General features: G+C 35.8%; 1 protein-coding gene and 1 long non-coding RNA gene across 2 annotated transcripts in view; both read left to right on the top strand.

The window, feature by feature from the left end:
• The window catches only part of LOC147831221 (uncharacterized), a 113,881-nt gene that overhangs the window by 22,731 nt on the left and 71,085 nt on the right, over window positions 1-20,065 (top strand). The gene's annotated exons all lie outside the window — the stretch shown is intronic.
• Window positions 10,582-13,398, top strand: LOC147831222 (uncharacterized). The gene is made up of 3 exons (XM_087307953.1): window positions 10,582-11,227; window positions 11,332-11,531; window positions 12,684-13,398. The coding sequence occupies exons 1-3, from the start codon at window positions 11,207-11,209 to the stop codon at window positions 12,925-12,927; spliced, it is 465 nt and encodes a 154-aa protein (XP_087164079.1). The 5' UTR covers window positions 10,582-11,206; the 3' UTR covers window positions 12,928-13,398.

Raw genomic sequence — 20,065 nt, 5'->3', positions numbered from 1 at the left:
TGATTAAATGTTTTTTTTTTCCTTTCTGGTGTTGCTATTGCTTCTATTACTAGTAATACTATTAATTTTATAATAATGGCTGGGTAAATAAAAAACATACAGTTTTCAAAAATACTGAAAATGCTTTTTTAACATTTCATTTTAGTTCCAGACACTTTTGTTAAAATAAATTAAGAACTACAAACAATAAAGAAACAGAACAAAGTGCAGACAGTTTTAATGTGCAAGCAAAAATCATGTGCAGAATATGGAGCTCTGTGTGCTGTAGAGACTTACCAGCAGCTGTGGCAGGCTACACTCAGTGTCCACAATGTTCAATACATTTTAACCACATCCAAACGCTTCTATAAGATGGTCTTGGATGGTGATATAAAAACGGATATAAAAACCACGACACGAATGTAATTTGTTAAAAAATAACTACAAAATTATTGCGTTATAGCTTAAACAAACTTTATAACGCAAAACAACAGTACGCACACATATTAATATAGCTGTTTTGTGTCAGTTAAATCAGTCGACTGTTGAAATTCATAATTTTAACCCAACTAGTTGAGTTATTAAATAAATAACCAAATAAAGGTTAAAAAAAAACAACAACAAAGCACCAAATATGTTTAACTCAACCATTGGGTTAAATAAAAAACTCAACGTTTTTTAGAGTGACTATCCGAACGTTGTCAATTGTGTGTTAAGAGATCTTTTGTAAAGTTCTGGGTACATTTGTACCGCATTATTGAAAAGGAGGTTTTCCAAATTCCTTCGCTTCAGCAACCCTTCCTGCTCAAAACGCACTCTGAACTGCACATCCACAACACCAAGCATTTCGTAAACCTCCATTTTATGATTTATATCATTATATTTTATAATAATATCCAGGTGGTGCTAAATGCACATGTGCACAAGCCTGACACTGAAGTGCATTCATAGAGATGAGACAATATGAAACCTCTGTATTACTTTTATTTGCAGCAGCATCCCTCATATGTGCAACAGCTCAAATGGTCTGTATTTATGTTTGAAGAGATGAGTTGAGATTGTCCAATTTAAGAGTTCAGTTACAAAGGCCATAAATGCCATTTGAAGATTTCTTCTAAAATTAGCTATTTTCACAGGTTTCTTTGTGTAGTAATTTCATATTCATGGTAAATAATAGGTTATTTACATTGCTTTAAGGGTAAATAAATGAATATAAGAGACTGAGAAAATGCTAATTTTAGACTAAAATTTTAGATGTCACTTAGAGACTCTTCAATTTTTCTATAGTGCAAAAACAGCTGCACAGCGTCAATAACTTTTAACAGATTTGCTCTGTCTTTCTCTTGTTGTGCACTGCAAAAAATGCTTCTCTTACTTAAATTTTTTGTCTAGTTTTGAGTCCAAATATCTCACAGTTCTTAAATCAAGAAGAATTTTCTAGACAAGCAAAGCATATTGCCTTGTTTTCAACAATAATGTGCCAAAATTAAGTGAGTTTTTTCTTAAAACAAGCAAAATAATCTGCCAATGGGGTAAGAAAAACAATCTTGTTTTTCCTTTTGACATAAGATTATTTTGCTTACCCCATTGGCAGATTATTTTGCTTGTTTTAGGTAAAAACTTACTTAATTTTGGCATATTATTGCTGAAAACAAGACATATGTTTTGCTTGTCTAGATAATTCTTCTTTATTTAAGAATTGTGAGATATTTGGACTCAAAACTAGACAAAAAAATCTAAGTAAGAAAAGCATTTTTTGCAGTGTGATGCCTGAACACTGCCTTAACTGATCTATCTTTATATGTTATACAGCTGTCTTGTTGCAACCTGATATTTCATGTGAACTGAATTGTTCAAGAGCTTTCTTTCAATACTTAAAAGCTTTACTACAACAACAAAACACATCTACAGTATTTGGTTTAAAATGAAGCTATTTAAATTTGCTGTACCACTGTGTCTGAAATGAAAGGGTACAGCCTGACGGTGTCTGCTTTAGGATAAATTTGGTGTCATGGTTGCTTGGCTTTGTTGCCAAGAAATGTTGATCAGAGTCTTGTTGAGCAGAATCTTTTCCTGTTCATCAAATCAGCTTTCTCCTCTCCACTTTTCCCCTAATTTCCCTTTTTTTCCACTGCCTTCCTCTCACACGATTGACATTTTGCTTACCGACATCCTAAAAACAACAGATATATGCAGCATATAGTGGGCAGGGATCAATCATTTACTGACTCATCTGACATTAAACAACTTCACAAATTAGCAACCCACAACAATACAGTAGCTAACACAACTGTTTGAATGTAAAACAGAAAAGGTCATCTTTTGTTTAATAGGCTTTAATTGATTTAATTCTAGTGGTCCAATTAGGAAAACGCTGCATTAAAATTGTCAGTCCCCCCATTTTTTTTTTTTTTTTTTACAAATTTGAAATATATATAAAATATTTTTCAAAAAATGATACACACCTATACACATTCTCTCCTCCACTCTTTCTGTCAGTGACATCACAGCCTTTCCTAAAGATCAGTTAGGACAAAACAGTGATGAATGAAAAGACTGAAGTTTAATGACGTACAAGATATTCGTCGTAAGACATATTTGACATCATAAGACATATTTGACACATTATCACGAGCAGCACATTGGCAATAAAAGACAGCAGAACCCAATTATCTCTTATGTCTTATTCATCAGACATTTTTATACAACGCAACAAGTAGGAGCGCATTGACCTGAATCTGGTAAAACATTATAATGTTCATAGAGCTTCTGTTGGTGTTTGACTTTGTGAAGTTTCACAATCTAATTTCGAGAGGAGCATATGATATGATTGACCGCAACTGGTCCCTATATCGCTAATCATTAGCTAGCTATTCGAATTATTCCAAATTTAACATAAATTTATAGCCTATCTTCATTGCCTATCTTCATTTTGGAAGATACGGTGGCTTAGTGGCTAGCACTGCAGCCTCACAGCAAGAAGGCCGCTGGTTCAAGTCCTAGCTGAGCCAGTCTGCATTTTCTGTGTGGAGTTTATATGTTCTCCCTGTGGGTTTTCCCTGGTTTCCTCCCACAGTCTAAAGACATCTGAAACAAGTGAATTAAATAATAGTAACTCAATAAATATTGGCGTTATAGTTCAAAAAAGTGCCTGTTTCTAAAACAGAGATGGACTATTGCTGTCTATGGAAAACCACAATAAAAGATGAATCCTTTTTAATTGTGGAGCTTTTTTCCCATCATCTACTCCCACATTAGGGAATGTTCAACTTTGTTATCTTCGTTTTGGAAGATATCACACCTACCTATTAAAAATACTAAATGTTACTAAACTAAATACTAAATAAATTATTTATCGTCAAAATATTCTTACATAAGTTACTGGTTTTTCTTCCCCTTTCAATATATGAAGGTGTGAGTCTTGAGTGTCAGATTCTGCATCTTGTATGTACAACCTGATCATGTCTACTTTTTAAAATGGTAATTATTTCTTTCATTTACAAATGGATTCACTTCAATTTGTTGTTTCTACATTCATCCCATTCCATTTGCCATTTCTTATTAAAATACAGATTTAAAACAGGTTTAACATCAGACACAGGAATTTTACATTATGTTATTTCCAACTGTAGGGCTTCCTTAGCTGTTTTATCTGCATGTTAATTTTTAATGAATCCCATATGACTAGGTATCCAGCAAAAAAAAAAAAAAAAAAAAAAAAAAAAAAAAATATATATATATATATATATATATATATATATATATATATATATATATATATATATATATATATATATATATATACATCAAAGTATTTTTTCTTTAAAAGGTCCACTTTTTCTATTATGCTAAAAATCACAGGATGATCAGTTTTCATAGATTCAAGTGCTAAACAGGATCTCAATGTCAAGTTCAATGACATATTAAAATAAAAATAAACATAGTTGGAAATATCGGCAACATAGTTAAAAAAAGTGCCCCTGACTCTAAAATAGAGACTAATGCTGTCTGTGGAAAACCACAATAAGAGATGAATCCTTTCTGATTGTGGAGGAGATTTTCTCCATCATCTACTCCCACATTAGGGAATGAACAACGGTGAACCAATTCTCTCCATGCTAGGAAGCGGGAATATGGTTTGTCATGGTAAGAGTCGATGATTTTATCACACAGTATTATCTGATGTTTTGCATAAGCCAAAAACAAACAGGCTTGTAGCTCTTTGTTTTGACTGTGGTGGTATAGCACATTATTGTGGTGGTATATACATTATTGACTCAGTATTTGTACAATTACATATTTATTTATTTTTTATTAGATAATATGCAGTTAAAGTCAATTATTTCATTAATTTAAGTTAAATCAATCAATCAAGTTTGAAATCAATCAATCAAAAAAATGTACCACAGTTTGAGAACCACTGGTATTGGTTATATACTGTATTGGAAATATGAAAATACCTTATGAGATATTTGAAAAATAACTGTACTTTTAGAAACCTTGCAGTAATTGGTGATAATCTGACACCTAAGGTAAATTCCTGAATTATCTGATATTTAACTGATGTATTTAAATGACAGCCAAACTTATTTAAGTCTCCCTAAAAGGCTGGTCACAAGGAAGCATATAACATCTTGCCAGAAAAAGTGACTTATTCTTACGTTACTTATTCTTCATACAAATAAAATCACATGAAGTAGTATGGTCGACAGGGTGGCTCAGTAGTCAGCATTGTTGCCTCACAGCAAGAAGATTGCTGGTTCGAGTCCTGGCTGGGTCAGTTGGCATTTCTGTGTGGAGTTTGCTTGTTCTCCCTGACCTTGTGTGCACGTGGGATTTATACTTCTGCATCAAGAGCACGCGTACGCGGATGCAAGCCTGCATGTGGACATGCGCACCTCTCACAAAATGTAACTACATCACAACAACACGTAGCGCAAGCTCTGTAATTGGACGGCGTTGTATTGCTGACGAGTGTGGGTGGGGCAGAGAGTCGAGTGAACCCTCTTAGAAGTGTTTACAAGTGTTGAGTCCTGTGGAGGAGCTCTAGATGGAAAGTTTTGTTTTGTGTTTACTTAAGAATACAGTTATTGCACATCCCCCGGTTCCCGCCCCAAAATGAGCGAGTTTGACCTACTACAACATTAAGGTAGCATTCAGAAAAAACAAAACACCAGCGAAAAAAACTGGAGGAACATAAAAACCTCACTTCCAGCTGGCGTTTCAGAAATGTTATTGCGAGCCACACAAACAGCGCACAGAAGTATAAATGCATGACTACACGCAAGGCAGGCGCTATGGGTCATGCCAATCATTCAATTCAGAAGTATAAACCAGGCTTTAAGCCAAAGGAAAGTGAATAAATTAATGAACTGGTATCAAAACTAAGATATACAAACGAGACTGTACAAATTAATACAAATTCGACACTAAAACAAAAAGTAATGAATTGCTGTTAGATTGTGTTAATCTAATTATATAAATGACTAAAACTACTATAACGTATATTAATAATTAATAAAAACAAGTGTCTTAACTAAATTAAAATAAAACTCCAGCACATAATTATAATGAGTTATGAAAACCAAAACCATGCAGGATCTCCAAAGAAAAACTACATTTCTTTCAATACCATAGTAGCACTAGACAGATGTTTTATTATTCATGCTTTGACATTGTTCAGGCAAGTCCCATTTACTGAACTTATTATTATAACCTAAACTTATGTTGATCATATGCCTGTGGTGCTCCTAATGGGTAGATTTTCCAGGTAAGTGCATAAGCGCTTATAAAAACCACTCACACAATACTGTTATAATGTGTCACAATAAGGCAAGCATTAGAGAATAGACAATTAATGATTTCTGGTAGCCCTGCCTTTGTCTGTCGTTCAAATAGAATGTAAGTTTCACTTGAGCACTTTCACTCTGAACGTGACCTTTCCGTAGTACAAACAAATTGTAAATAAAACAAGCCAACACAATGCGTTGACATTCACATAGAAGCAACATTTTATTGGGCAATAGCATTCTGGAGAACGTGTGTAGGTTGAAGTGTGGGCCACAAAGGCTGTATCTTTCATTTCAGCTGAAGATCGTTATTTGCATTAAGAAAAATGATGAATAATACAGCTGGTAAAAACATTGAAGTGCAAATCGAAAAATGATAAACAATCAAGCATCAGGTGGCTTGCAGGAGAGAGGACGCATTTGGCATAGTGAACATAATGTGCTTATTGATAGGACAACACACAACTAGACAGACAAAGGATAACAGTCCAAACAAGACAACACTAGAATTAAGGCTAGACAAGAGTGAAAGCAGCAGTGGACAGAACCAGGGCTGTGTCCAAAATTGTGTACTACTCTAGTAGGTACTACATTAGAATTTATGCTATGAATGCTACACGACCTTTAGAAAAGTAGGTTCTATATAGCATGAATGCAAGTAGTATGAATGGAACCGAGATGTACTACATCCGCCATTTGCCATTATCATGAGGGATTTATAAACCAGTAAAAGCACTTTAAAATCAATTCTGAATTGCACAGGCAGCCAATAAAGGCCTCTTAGAAGAGGGGTAATGTGGTCATATTTTCTGCTATTACAAATAAATCTAGCATCAGCGCTCTGGACCAGCTGAAGGCGAGAAACCTGGGATTTTGACATGCCACAGTAAAGTGCATTGCAGTAATCTAACCTTGATGTAATGAATGCATGGACAGCCATCTCTACAACCCAAGCTCATTCTGGAAACATAGCCCCGCGGACGTTTCTGGAGACCGTGATTTATGTGGCCGGAGGTACGTATGGCCGCATTTAGTTTTTTTGAGTGAATGCTGCGGGGTGGTGTGACGCCGCTCCTCCTCTTCGCACTTGCCGCCTGACGGCTCGCCTCCGAGTGGAGGGCTTTCCCGCTGCTACCAGTTTGTACGCTTAGCTCGCAACATTACGTCGGCAAAATGGAGGCCCGGAGGAGGAGGAAGAGCCGGCCGTGGGGAAGACCGGGATTGGGTCCGGGGAAGAGCGGTTCCAGAAATCAGGTAAGATGGAAAACAGAATCGAAAAAATAAGGGCGAGAACGCGGCGAGATCCGAAAACGCAGTCGAAATCAAAGACCAGGGCTTTTGCTTTTTTTTTTTTCTGGACGGCTTTTGCAAACCGTCGCTTGGGTTTAGGGAAGAAGGAGGAGGAGGTAGAGGAGGGCGGCCGGGTCGGCCGATTGGCTGAACGACTGATCGTTCAGTCGTTCAGCCAATCAGTCGGACAGACGGTCGCTCCACAGCAGCCTCCGGCGGCTTTTCACACGAGAACAGCGCGGGCGCGAACGGCGTGCGCTCCCGAGAGGCATTTGAGACGCAAAAAAACACGCACAGCGGCCTCTCGCGAATCCGCAAAAACAAAAACTGCTCGAATACGTATCTTCCGGGACGTATTTCACGGTCCGCAGAAACGTCCGCGGGGCTACGTTTCCACAATGAGCCCGGTTTGCATCTCTAGAGTGGTGGGATTTAAAAAGTGTTTAACTTTAGACAGCAGATGTAGTTGATAAAAACTGGAGCCAATAACAGAACTGATCTGTTTGTCGAGTTTCAATGACTCATCAAAGATGACACCTAGATTTTGGACACGGGGCGATCTGAAGGCAGATAAGCAGCCCAAATCTAGGCAAGAGGCCTGAACATTATCAGTAGGGCTGAAGACAATGACCTCTATTTTATTCTCATTTAATTATAAAAAATTGTGGGACAGCCAGATTTTGATCTCATCTACAGAGATCTCATCTACTTAGTAAGGTACTAAGTGCAAGAGGGTCATTCCACTTAATAGGTAAGTAAATTTGGGTGTTGTCAACATAAAAATGGAAAGTCCCCATGACTTCTTAAAATGGCCCCTAACGTAAGCATATATAATGAAAAAAGTGAGGGAGCTAAAACTGAGCCTTGAGGGAGGCCACAAGTGAGATCAGCAAATGAGGATGAGAAGTTAACTAATTTAACTGAAAACTTTCTTTCAGAAAGAAAAGACTTAAACCACTTAAGGACTGTGCCTTTCCATTAAAGTTAGTTGCGGCAATTCACCCCTATTCATTAATTCTTTCACATGGCATAATGGAATAGCGTGTCGTCCATCGGATGTGCACATCAGAATCTCGCCAGAAGTCATCCGGGTACTTCTCCCATACTGATTTTTGATTCCTCCAGCGCCTAGTCTGCAACACTGCACAAGAAGTTTGGCCAAAGGAGAAATAGTCTTACCCAACTGAGCCTGGTTTCTCTTGAGTTTTTGTTCCTTCACTTTCGTCAATTGGTAAAATTTGTTCCTCGCCACTGTCGCCACTGGCTTGGTTGGTTTGGGACTTGTGGAGCTGCGCATTGATAGATTTGCTTTTTAGTGTTTGGACTTTCAGCAGTGAAAATTAACCCACACTGAACTAAACTAAATTGAACTTCAACTCTGAAATCTGGACTGACAGTTTCGATTTACTAGAACTTCTATGTTAAGCTGCTTTGACACAATCTACACTATAAAAGCGCTATAGAAATAAGCATGAATTGATTTTTGAATACTATAAATTCGAACATACTACTAAGCTCGCATGCTGCCTTTAGTGTATGTGATTATGTACACAGGCCAGAACTTGATACTAGATAGAGCTAGCAGCATAAACATTAGACTAACAGGCCTGAAAAGTCGACAACCTGATTTCACCAAGTAGAACAAGTTGCTGGATTAACATCTTTGTTGATCCTGGAAAATCATTCTAATCAGCCAAACAGAATTAAGGAATACGTTTATCAGTTAGGTTAAGTTTAGGCTTACATTTAGATTTACATGATTGTTATCCAACTGTTATTACCCTCTTATTTTGGAAATAATTTACAGTTTTGGTTGGGTTTAGAGGTAGGGAATAGGTATGAAATGCATTTTTGAACAAAACGGATGTTCCAGGATCAATATAGATGTTAATCCAGGATCGCATTGTACTTGGCAAAATCATGACAAGCCTGAGAAGTCATTGCCCATGGGGAGCTGAACACAGAACAGAATTGGAACCAGAACCTGACAAAAGACTAACACAAAAAGACCTCCAGCAGGCAGTGATTATTATCCAGGGAAAATTAAGGTATAACTAGATCATAAGGACAAAAGAGGATTAAGCAAACAAATAGAAATCTAAAAGTCAAAAATACATGAATAGAACTAGACTGTCTTGGACAAGAATGAACAATCACAAGAACTGATAAAGAAAATCTAATCTGTCCAAGGGAGGCTCACTCTCTTGCTTTCATTTACTCCATTAAGCAGACTATATTAGTAGATTTATGTAGGGAGTTGTGAATGAGGGTATTGGGGGCAATTTCAGGTACAGCTCCTACTTGGTTGGCTCATTCAGGTGTGCATAGTTTAGGATGGAGTAGAACTCTGCAGGACTGCAGCTCTCCAGGACCAACTTGTCTACCCCTGGTCTAGGCTTTCAAACATTTTCTACATGAATTAGCTTGCCAGACAATTGTGAGGATGACCAGAAATCCTCCGTCATAGCTTCACCAAGCTTCACATACCTGATTTTCTGCTTCTAAGACCACAGTGCCATGACAGGTACCTATAAACCTCAAAGAGAACAAACGTCTACTAACGACTAACGAATACACTCTCAATTTTCAAATATTTCAATTACTGCAAGATTTTACTGTCAAGCCCTGCAAAGGTATTACAGTTGCCCAGTATAACCATAGAGAAGGTGAGATATTCTGAACTGTGGTTTGGTGCATAAGCAGAAAAGGCTTCAAGGATGGACTATATGAAAACCATGTTCCAGAAAAGATCTCCTTTTTTTCCCTTTAAAATCTTGACGTTTTGGGGAGTTCCTTTATTTTTTAAAGATTACGTGTTCTTTTAACCCAGCACTTTCGCCTCCCGAGTTCGAGTCCCAGCTGGACCATGGAGGTCTTTCTGTGTGGAGTTTGCATGTTCTCCACATGTCTGTGTGGGTTTCCTCTAGGTGATTTGGTTTTCCCCACAGTTCAAAGATATGTGGTATAGATGAATTGGATAAACTAAATTGGCCGTAGTGTGAGTGTGTGTGTAAATAAGAGGATGTATGGATGTTGATGGAGGGTGACATGGTGGCTAAATGGTTAGCACAGTCACATCACAGTAAGAAGGTCCCTGGTTTGATTCCCGGCTGGGTCTGTTGGCATTTCTGTGTGGAGTTAGCATGTACTCCCTATGTTTGCATAGGTTTCCTAAGGCTGCTTCGGCTTCCCCCCACAGTCCAAAGACATGTGCTTCAGGTGAATTGGGTAAGCTAAATTGTCAGTAGTGTATGAGTGTGATGTTGCCCAGTACAAGGTTGCCACCGGAAGGGCATCCGCTGTGTAAAACTTATGCTAGATAAGTTGGTGGTTCATTCAGCTGTGGTGACCCCTGATTAATAAAGATACCAAGAAAAATGAATGGATGTTGATGGTTCATGAGTGCAGTCTTAGAGTTGGATTGTGGCAGGAAGGGCAGCAGCCAGTAGAACTACCAGAGTAACTGGTGGGTCGTTCCACCATGGCAACCCCCAATAAAGCAAGGACTATGCCAAAGGAAAGTGAGTGAGTTTTAATGGACAGGACCTTTAATGGACATGACAGTGGTGAGTGTAGACAGAGATGTGTGAGGAGCAGAGACAAATAGAGGAAGGATAGGATCAGTAAAGAACCTCAAGCCATGAATCAAACTCAGGTTGATGTGATGATGTAACGTGCTGACAATGCACTTAACCACAAGTCTATTGGCGCAGACACACATTTTACTTTATTCTACATTGCAATGCAGCAAAATCACAAAAACAATCCGCACAGTATTATCTTTATATGCAATATTATGAAGTGCTCTTTTATAGAGCGCATTTGAGCTTATTTCCCCTGCAGCATCATGACTGTCAGAGCAGTATTGTAGCTGCTCTTTGTTCTTCAGGCTTTGTTGTGACCGTATCTCACCCACTACACAGAGAGTTACAGTATCATTATGGAAAAACGAAACAGGCATAGGCGGCCCTGCTGTTTGTTCCATGCAAATTTGTCATGTAGGAAAGAGGTTGGTGGATTACGTCAGGTAAATCCTTGGTGGAATGATGTTCAGGGTATAAAAGCAACTCTCAAGCACCTACATACAGCATCATTCCTATTTATTGCCTTGCTGTACATCAGTGACAAGAGTGGACAGAAGGATCAGAATGAACATCTCTGCTTTGTTGGTGGGTACATCTAACCAGCAATCTTTATGACAGTGCTCAGATATTAGAACATACTGTATAGTTAGTGTATTTGTCCACTAATTGAATCTTCTTCTTTAAAACAGGTGTGTATTTTTGCTGCCATGTCTGCTTACGGGCATCATCATCGTCATCATCATCATCTGCCTTGCTCCGACTGCAACAATCCATGCAGTCCAGAAGAAATGGACAACGTTATTGAGAAGTACTCCCAGCTCTTCCACTTTTCAGACTGCAGGATCTACCATAACATTTCAGAAAAAGCCTATCCTTCTTGGGATTGCAAGTAAGTGTCATTTTATGCTAGTAACTTTTTTTTCTGTGTTTTAATGTTAGAAGAGCCACTGATGACGAAACCTTCTACTTCTCACTAGGAACTGCATTTGAATTTAAACGTACTACTCAGCTGTTAGAAAAGTACACACTCTTAAAAATAAAGGTATGTGAGTTGTCACTGGGGTTTCAAAAGGTACACATTTGTACTTAAAGGGTCCATATTGGTACCTTAACTTATATATTTGTACCTACAAATTTGAAGAATCTTTTAGGTACAAATTCGTACCTTTTGAAAAGGTACCACCCCAGTGACAGCTCATGTACCGGTATTTCTGAGAGTGTACATTATGAATGTGAAAAGTATGAGAGGGGATTGGATGTACAACATCCGCCATTTTGTCATGATCACGTGACCTACCCGCATGAGTTGTGTTGCTTTGCTCCTATTCATGAATTCTCTTAAGGGGAATTCACTTAAGAATCTCTCCAGAAGTAGTAGGTCATCCGGGTACTTCTGCCATACAGATTTTTTAATTCTATGGCTGTGTCTGAAACCGCATAATTCCATACTATATAGTACGCTAAAATCAGTATGCGAGCCGAGTAGTATGTCCGAATTCATAGGATTCGAAAATCAGTTTGCGAAAAGTACCCGGAAGACTTACTACTTACAGCAAGATTCTGAAGTGTGCATCTGACGCATGCTGCATTATCCCATGATGCCCCGCAAGAGAATACATGAATTGGAGTGAAGCGACGCAACTGACGCAGGTAGGACACGTGACCATGACAAAATGGCAGATGTAGTACATCTGAATTCCATTCATACTACTCATATTCATACTGCATAGAACGTACATTTCTAACGACCGAGTAGTATGTTTAAATTCAAATGCAATACCTACTGAGTTGTAGGCGGTTTCGAAAGCAGCCTCTGAGTTCCAACAAATTACTCTGCTCGCATACTGATTTTAGCATACTATATAGTATGGAAGTATGCAATTTCTGACTCAGCCTCAGACATTTTTCTTTCTTGATTATTTGAATAATGTTTGAAATGTTTTATAAAGATAAAAAGACATCCAGGACTGATCTTTATTTAATTAACTTTTTGCCGATGATGATAATTTATAGGCTCTATTTGTGTTTCTTTTGTTCACAGATCAGAATATAACATGGACCGGATACCTCAGGCAGTCTTTAACGCCACATGTAAAGAGTGTAAATGCCAGTATGAAAAAGCGGTGCCGATTCAGCAAAATGTCAGCATGCTGTTCAGACAGAGCTGCGAGAGCACACATAATCACACACTCTTAGTATTACATGTAAAACCAGTCACAGTCTCATTAGGCTGCACGTGTGTCAGAACTAGAAAACTTGTCAATCATGTCTGCAAGATCAGATAAGTTAATGCCATAGTCATGTATTGCATTTAAATGAGCCAAACAATGAATACCTCTAAATTAAAAAACAGTACTTTTGTGTAAGTGCTCTACATGTTTTAGTTAAACGCTCTTGATATTTTGTAATGAAATACCTCTTAAAACCTCTTAATAATTTGTATATTTATGGAATTCTGTTAAACATATTTAACATCAACATATTTATATGTCTATTTATAAAGTATCCTTCTCATAGAAGTGCAAAAAACTTGCCTAAATATACTGAACAGGTTATTTCTGTGTCTGATAAATAACAGTACAACAGATTTTGTTTTGATTTTCATGTTCAGAAGCCATGTTATATATCACAGTTATATTATTATCTTAGATTATGAAGGTTTTTCATACATTTTGTCCAATGTTTGAACTTTGCATTCATGCTATATGTATTAACATGCTGTAAAACTATGCTTTTATTCAATAAAGTATTTTAAAATGTAATATTTATATGATTTTGTGTATGAATTTTTGTTTAAATATTATTTTCAGCTATTTACTTTTCTTTGGGGACAAATGTGACCTTTATTAATGTTGAAAGCAGTGGAAATGCTCTGAGTTTATATTTCTGAGAAGATTTAGCTGACTTCATCATTCAATAGCATATAATCAGCACAGTGATAAACTGAATCAGAGAAGTCGATTTACACGTTTATGAAATGTCTTATTATGATACAGGACAAAACTCACTGTGTTGAAGCCTATCCCTTACAAAAGTAATGCTGAATTATATATTTAAATAAGTACTAACATCCACTGGTAATATACTTGTAAGTGTACAACTACTTGAATACCGCTTGGGACTAAATTGGGCTACTTTTCAGTCTTTGAAAGTATACTTATGTATTGTGTACAAATACTAAACTTTCAGTGGACAAATAGTCCACAGTTAGGTTTCTCATTTGTACTGCAAGTGAACTCATGAGTATACAAGTAGTTGACACCTACAATCCCTGCCGGTGAATTTTTAGTGGTTTTACTCCAAATGTATTTGGCTAATTCTTTTTTTCCATAAGGAAATTTAATTCAAAGACACTCGATTACAATGATTTGTAATGTGCTCGTAATACAAATAATCTCTTTAATATCACTAATCAAGTATTAGATTCGTTTACACAAGCATAAGAATACTTAAAAGTTGTTTTAATTTAGCATTGAATAGAAAAAGAGAAAAAAAAACATTGAATAAACTCACAGGTTTGATTCCTGATTATATTTAACTCTATAGACTACTTTAAATTTAGAATATTTTATCTATAATTTTGGATTTACATTGACATTGTCATGCAAAAGAAAATGTAGCCCTATGAAAAGTCACCAAAATTTCATTTATAATATTTAAACTTAAAAAACGAAAAAATGTTGTAAAACCTAAAAGTATCGATGAGGCAACAATCTGGTTATTTTTAGGTTATTTAAAAATACCACCAGGAAATTTCCTCTGAACACATACCTAATTTTTCCAAAAATATCCTGCTGGGAGCCCGTTCTGTAAAGTTTATTTTTGGGTTGTAAAACAATAGCATAAAAAGTGTTATTAAAAATAATGTTTCTCAACGTTCTGAGAACTTAAATTTTTCAAAAAATGTAAGTAGTGGTGGGACTCTTCACTACTCTTCATCTGTAGTTTTCTCTGGTTATCCTTCAAGTGTACTTGGCTATTTCTTTTTGGAATTAGCTGAAGTAATTATTGGGCAAAATTTTCTCTGTGGGTTGTGAAGACACACAAAATTATTTGTAATGTGCTTGTAATACAAATAAAGTTCTCTTAACATCACTGATAAAGTATGAGACAAGCATATACTTAAAGTATAGGAATACTTGAAGTTGTTTCAATTTAACACATAAAAGTACACCAAATACACTAAAGATACACTAGTTATGCATTAATATATATATATATATATATATATATATATATATATATATATATATATATATATATATATATAGATATATAGATATATATATATATAGAAGCCGAGAAGAGGATTTATGATTAGTGAGATGTACCGAAAGATGATCTAGTTGGAGCAATAGAGGAGCAAATATCAGCAAAGGAGGTGACATGAGATTATTTTTGTACAATATAATTTAACCATTTTAATGGAAAAACAGATCTTTCAGGTTACTTACACTCAAATCAAGGAAACAGATCTTCACATCTTTTTAGAGGTTCGGATTTTCTAATCTTTTAATAATTATAACTATGACAAATGTAAAATTTAAATGTAAGATCCTGTTACTTGTGAGCTGTTCTGTCCTGTTTTGTTTATAAATTTACATTACATTTTATTTCATTTTTATTTACATTCAATGACCCATATTACAAGAAAGGGTATGAAAGACATTTTCTTTAAAATTATTGTATGTTTCAAGTAAAATTATTGAATGTTTCAAGCATTTTTAATTAGTGGAATCTGCATTGACAGGGCTCCACAATAAGGACTGCCCGATGGCCCGTGGCCAGCATGAGAGATGTTCGGGACAGTAGAGAGAATCGTTACTGGCCCGATCAGGCCAGTGCTGCCTTGTCATCAAATTTTTATTTGCCTGCTAATATTTCAATTGTGTGCAAATACAGTCTTAGAACCGAGAAACAATTTGTGCTTTTAAGTCTCAGAATGCTACGTTTTCTGTAAAGTCGTAAACCCCATATTGCTTTTTGGTTCCTTTTATCTGATTGGTTGTTGTGAGCACGTTATTTTTTTCCACAACCTGGTAAAAACCAGAACAGTGAAGAGATGACAACATCAAATTATGAGGCTAAAAGATAACATCTGTTTCCAACATTGTGGAAAAAGATATTTACATGGGTACAACACAACGAAAAAAATGAAGCGATGTTTTGCATAATTTTCCATCACTTTTAAGTCTGCCACTTTTTGTTTAGCAATAAAATACCTGCACATTTTCCATACTGCTGTATTTTACTGCTAAATATTTTAACATTTTAAAAATATTTAAATTCTAGATTCAAAGACATTATTTTTGACCCATTATTTAAAATATGTGGCTAAAAAAATAGCTATTTTTTATTTATTTATCTTGGTGGGTCCAGTGAAAATTTTGGCAGGGCCAGTAAAAATCTGAACTGCTGGTCCAGTCGGGCCAGTAGAAAATGTCCTTAGCGTTGAACTCAATTGATAAAGTTTGTCCGTTATTTTACCTGCTAAATTTTAATTTTTAAATGCATGAATGTAATAACAGGGTTTTTTTTTTTTTTCATATTTTACAGCAGGACTTTTGAGATGCACCAAGTGGAAGTCATCATCATATCCAACTGGGGAGAAGTTCTTGCTGAGGCCATTTCATTTTTTGCTCATACAGGAGCAACCAATTATTAAAAGAGGAGACCAACATTTCACTATTGCCAGGAACTTCACAATGCAGATACGGCAGCACATATTCTAAAAATCTTTTCCAAGGTTTTAGACACCAAAAGATTGGTGAGTAATATTTAATAAAATTAAATGCTGCTTAAAGTGCACTGCTGAGCATCTAATGTTGATAAATATTTTCTAGGTAAATCAAGATTTTGTACCCGTGTTCAATTTGGACACATCCTCCAAGCTCTTGGAAAGGAGGGATGGACATGGACCTTTAAGCCAGAAATCATTAAAGAAGCGGGAAACTTGACTAAGACCTTTCCTGTACAACATTTGATATCAGTCAAGAAAACTTCAGAGAATGCCTGAGATTCGTGTAAGCAAATGTTGTCAGTAAATAAGATTATAGTCATGCTTTTAATCTGATTCCACTTTATAATGTTGCTGTTTTTATGTTACCACAGACTGGGAGAGGGATTTTTATCTATGCTGTTTTTACTGGTAATAATAAGTGCCTCTGCGGTTGCAAAACTTGACATTTTATTAGGTAATATCTTACACTCTATATATATATATATATATATATATATATATATATATATATATATATATATATATATATATATATATATACACACACACACACACACACACACACACACACACACACACACACACACACTCACACACACACACACACACACACACACACACACACACACACACACACACTTAAAGTTAATTAAACTCTACTTTAAATCAATAACACATTTTATGGTTATGCAGTATGACTATATATATACTTGCATATATACAATGTATATTGTACAAAACAAAATGTCTAACGCTTCGTTCATCATGCTCTATCATTTATATAGTAGTGTCACATAATACACTGTTTACATTCATACGATTTCAGAATTCATGAGCGCAATATTACACTGCTTAATGTATATGCAGGCAGACACATAAATAACAGAGTTGTGAGAGTTGAAATCTTTAAAGTACAATGTTTACATTTTGTATTTTTAGCAATATTTTGCGTGGGCTCTTTAATCACTAGTTTTTGAAAAGTTTTTTTTAAATTTATTTATAATTTATTATTATACAATCTTAATCAAACATTTACCCTGACGTTTTAAATATGAGAAAAGATCACATACAATTGAGTAGTGTAGTTTAGTATTTAGGGTTACGTTGGAAACATTGGTATATAACAATGCTTAGGAATATTGGTCACATGTTAAATACAAGTTAGCAACATTTTTGTTTTACCTATATGTTTTAATAGACTACAATGGGAAGAGTAACTTGTTTTTAAGTTTTGAGTTTCAGCATTGATGAGCAGCTCAGGAAAAGTCATCAACCTTATATTCTATCCATGGGGAGGAGTCAAGACAAAATTGACTGGTACTACGTTGCTGTGGATGACAAGTTTGAGGTGCTTCTGCTCTCCTAAGTGCACAATATTTAAAAACATATCCTGACATTGCTGTGGGAACCAGCAAAAATTATTTGGACCAATGAACTTTCTCTTTCTTTGTCTGAGTGGAGACTTGGCCAATGCTTTGCAAACCAAAATACAAAGAGACATTTGCTCTACCTGTTGGACTATACTTGATGGTACTGAATATAAACTTGCAGTATGCACAGAGATCAAAGATGAGCTGCCAGTGTTCTATAAAATCATACATTTTCTTGTTTTGGATGAAAATGTTTATTATGTGATTGAAAACTGTTAAATATGCATTGTGATGCTTTCAGGCTATGATGCTGATGATTTTAAACATTAAACCTTGTAACATTCAAAATGCATATGGACCAAATGTGAATACATATGTTTTTTATGCTTTTAGGCTGTTTTAGGCAGGGTTTAAACTACTTATTGAAAACAAAACATTTCTGTATGACTACAAGAGCTAACACTTGAAATGTTTTTACACATCAACATGCATGGAATTTAGTTTTTCAATAAAAATGAAATGTGAAACACTGTTGTTTTGTATTGGTTTATTATACAACTAATTAGCTCTGAACCAACAATAATTAAGTTTAAATGTTTTATAATGCATGACTAGCATAGTATGTTTTGGATTTTAATAAAGTATATGAATAATTACTGATAAAACAAGCAAAAAACACATAACTCCTGAGCCAGTGTTAAATTGTTAACACTTTCGAAAATGTTACTTTAACTCTGGCCGGTGTGGATTATATATACACCGGTAAAGTGTTAAAATGAACTCTCTCAGAGTTGAATCAACACTGTTGATTTTGCTGTATATATATACAGGAGTGTAAGATATTACCTAATAAAATGTCAAGTTTTGCAACCGCAGAGGCACTTATTTTCACCCAGCGGATGGTGGAAAAAGGTAAACCAGTAAAAACAGCATAGATAAAAATCCCTCTCCCAGTCTGTGGTAACATAAAAACAGCAACATTATAAAGTGGAATCAGATTAAAAGCATGACTATAATCTTATTTACTGACAACATTTGCTTACACGAATCTGAGGCATTCTCTGAAGTTTTCTTGACTGATATCAAATGTTGCACAGGAGAGGTCTTAGTCAAGTTTCCCGCTTCTTTAATGATTTCTGGCTTAAAGGTCCATGTCCATCCCTCCTTTCCAAGAGCTTGGAGGATGTGTCCAAATTGAACACGGGTACAAAATCTTGATTTACCTAGAACATTTTTATCAACATTAGATGCTCAGCAGTGCACTTTAAGCAGCATTTAATTATATTAAATATTACTTACCAATCTTTTGGTGTCTAAAACCTTGGAAAAGATTTTTAGAATATGTGCTGCCGTATCTGCATTGTGAAGTTCCTGGCGATAGTGAAATGTTGGTCTCCTCTTTTAATAATTGGTTGCTCCTGTATGAGCAAAAAATGAAATGGCCTCAGCAAGAACTTCTCCCCAGTTGGACATGATGATGACTTCCACTTGGTGCATCTCAAAAGTCCTGCTGTGAAATATGAAAAACAAAACAAACAACCCTGTTATTACATTCATGCATTTAAAAATTAAAATTTAGCAGGTAAAATAACGGACAAACTTTATCAATCAGGGTTCAACGCTAAGGACATTTTCTACTGGCCCGACTGGACCAGCAGTTCAGACATTTTCACTGGCCCAACCAAGATAAATAAATAAAAAATAGCTATTTTTTTAGCCACATATTTTAAATAATGGGTCAAAAATAATGTCTTTGAATCTAGAATTTAAATATTTTTAAAATGTTAAAATATTTAGCAGTAAAATACAGCAGTATGGAAAATGTGCAGGTATTTTATTGCTAAACATAAAGTGGCAGACTTAAAAGTGATGGAAAATTATGCAAAACATCGCTTCATTTTTTTCGTTGTGTTGTACCCATGTAAATATCTTTTTCCACAATGTTGGAAACAGATGTTATCTTTTAGCCTCATAATTTGATGTTGTCATCTCTTCACTGTTCTGGTTTTTACCAGGTTGTGGAAAAAAATAACGTGCTCACAACAACCAATCAGATAAAAGGAACCAAAAAGCAATATGGGGTTTACGACTTTACAGAAAACGTAGCATTCTGAGACTTAAAAGCACAAATTGTTTCTCGGTTCTAAGACTGTATTTGCACACAATTGAAATAGTAGCAGGCAAATAAAAATTTGATGACAAGGCAGCACTGGCCTGATCGGGCCAGTAACGATTCTCTCTACTGTCCCGAACATGTCTCATGCTGGCCCCGGGCCATCGGGCAGTCCTTATTGTTGAGCCCTGTCAATGCAG

The sequence above is a fragment of the Danio rerio genome, chromosome 23, assembly GCF_052040795.2.
Source record: "Danio rerio strain M-AB ecotype USA chromosome 23, GRCz13ab, whole genome shotgun sequence".
In the NCBI taxonomy this organism is placed as follows: Eukaryota; Metazoa; Chordata; class Actinopteri; order Cypriniformes; family Danionidae; genus Danio; species Danio rerio.
The sequence above is the reverse complement of the archived record's forward strand: the minus strand, read 5'-3'. Positions and strand labels throughout refer to the sequence as shown.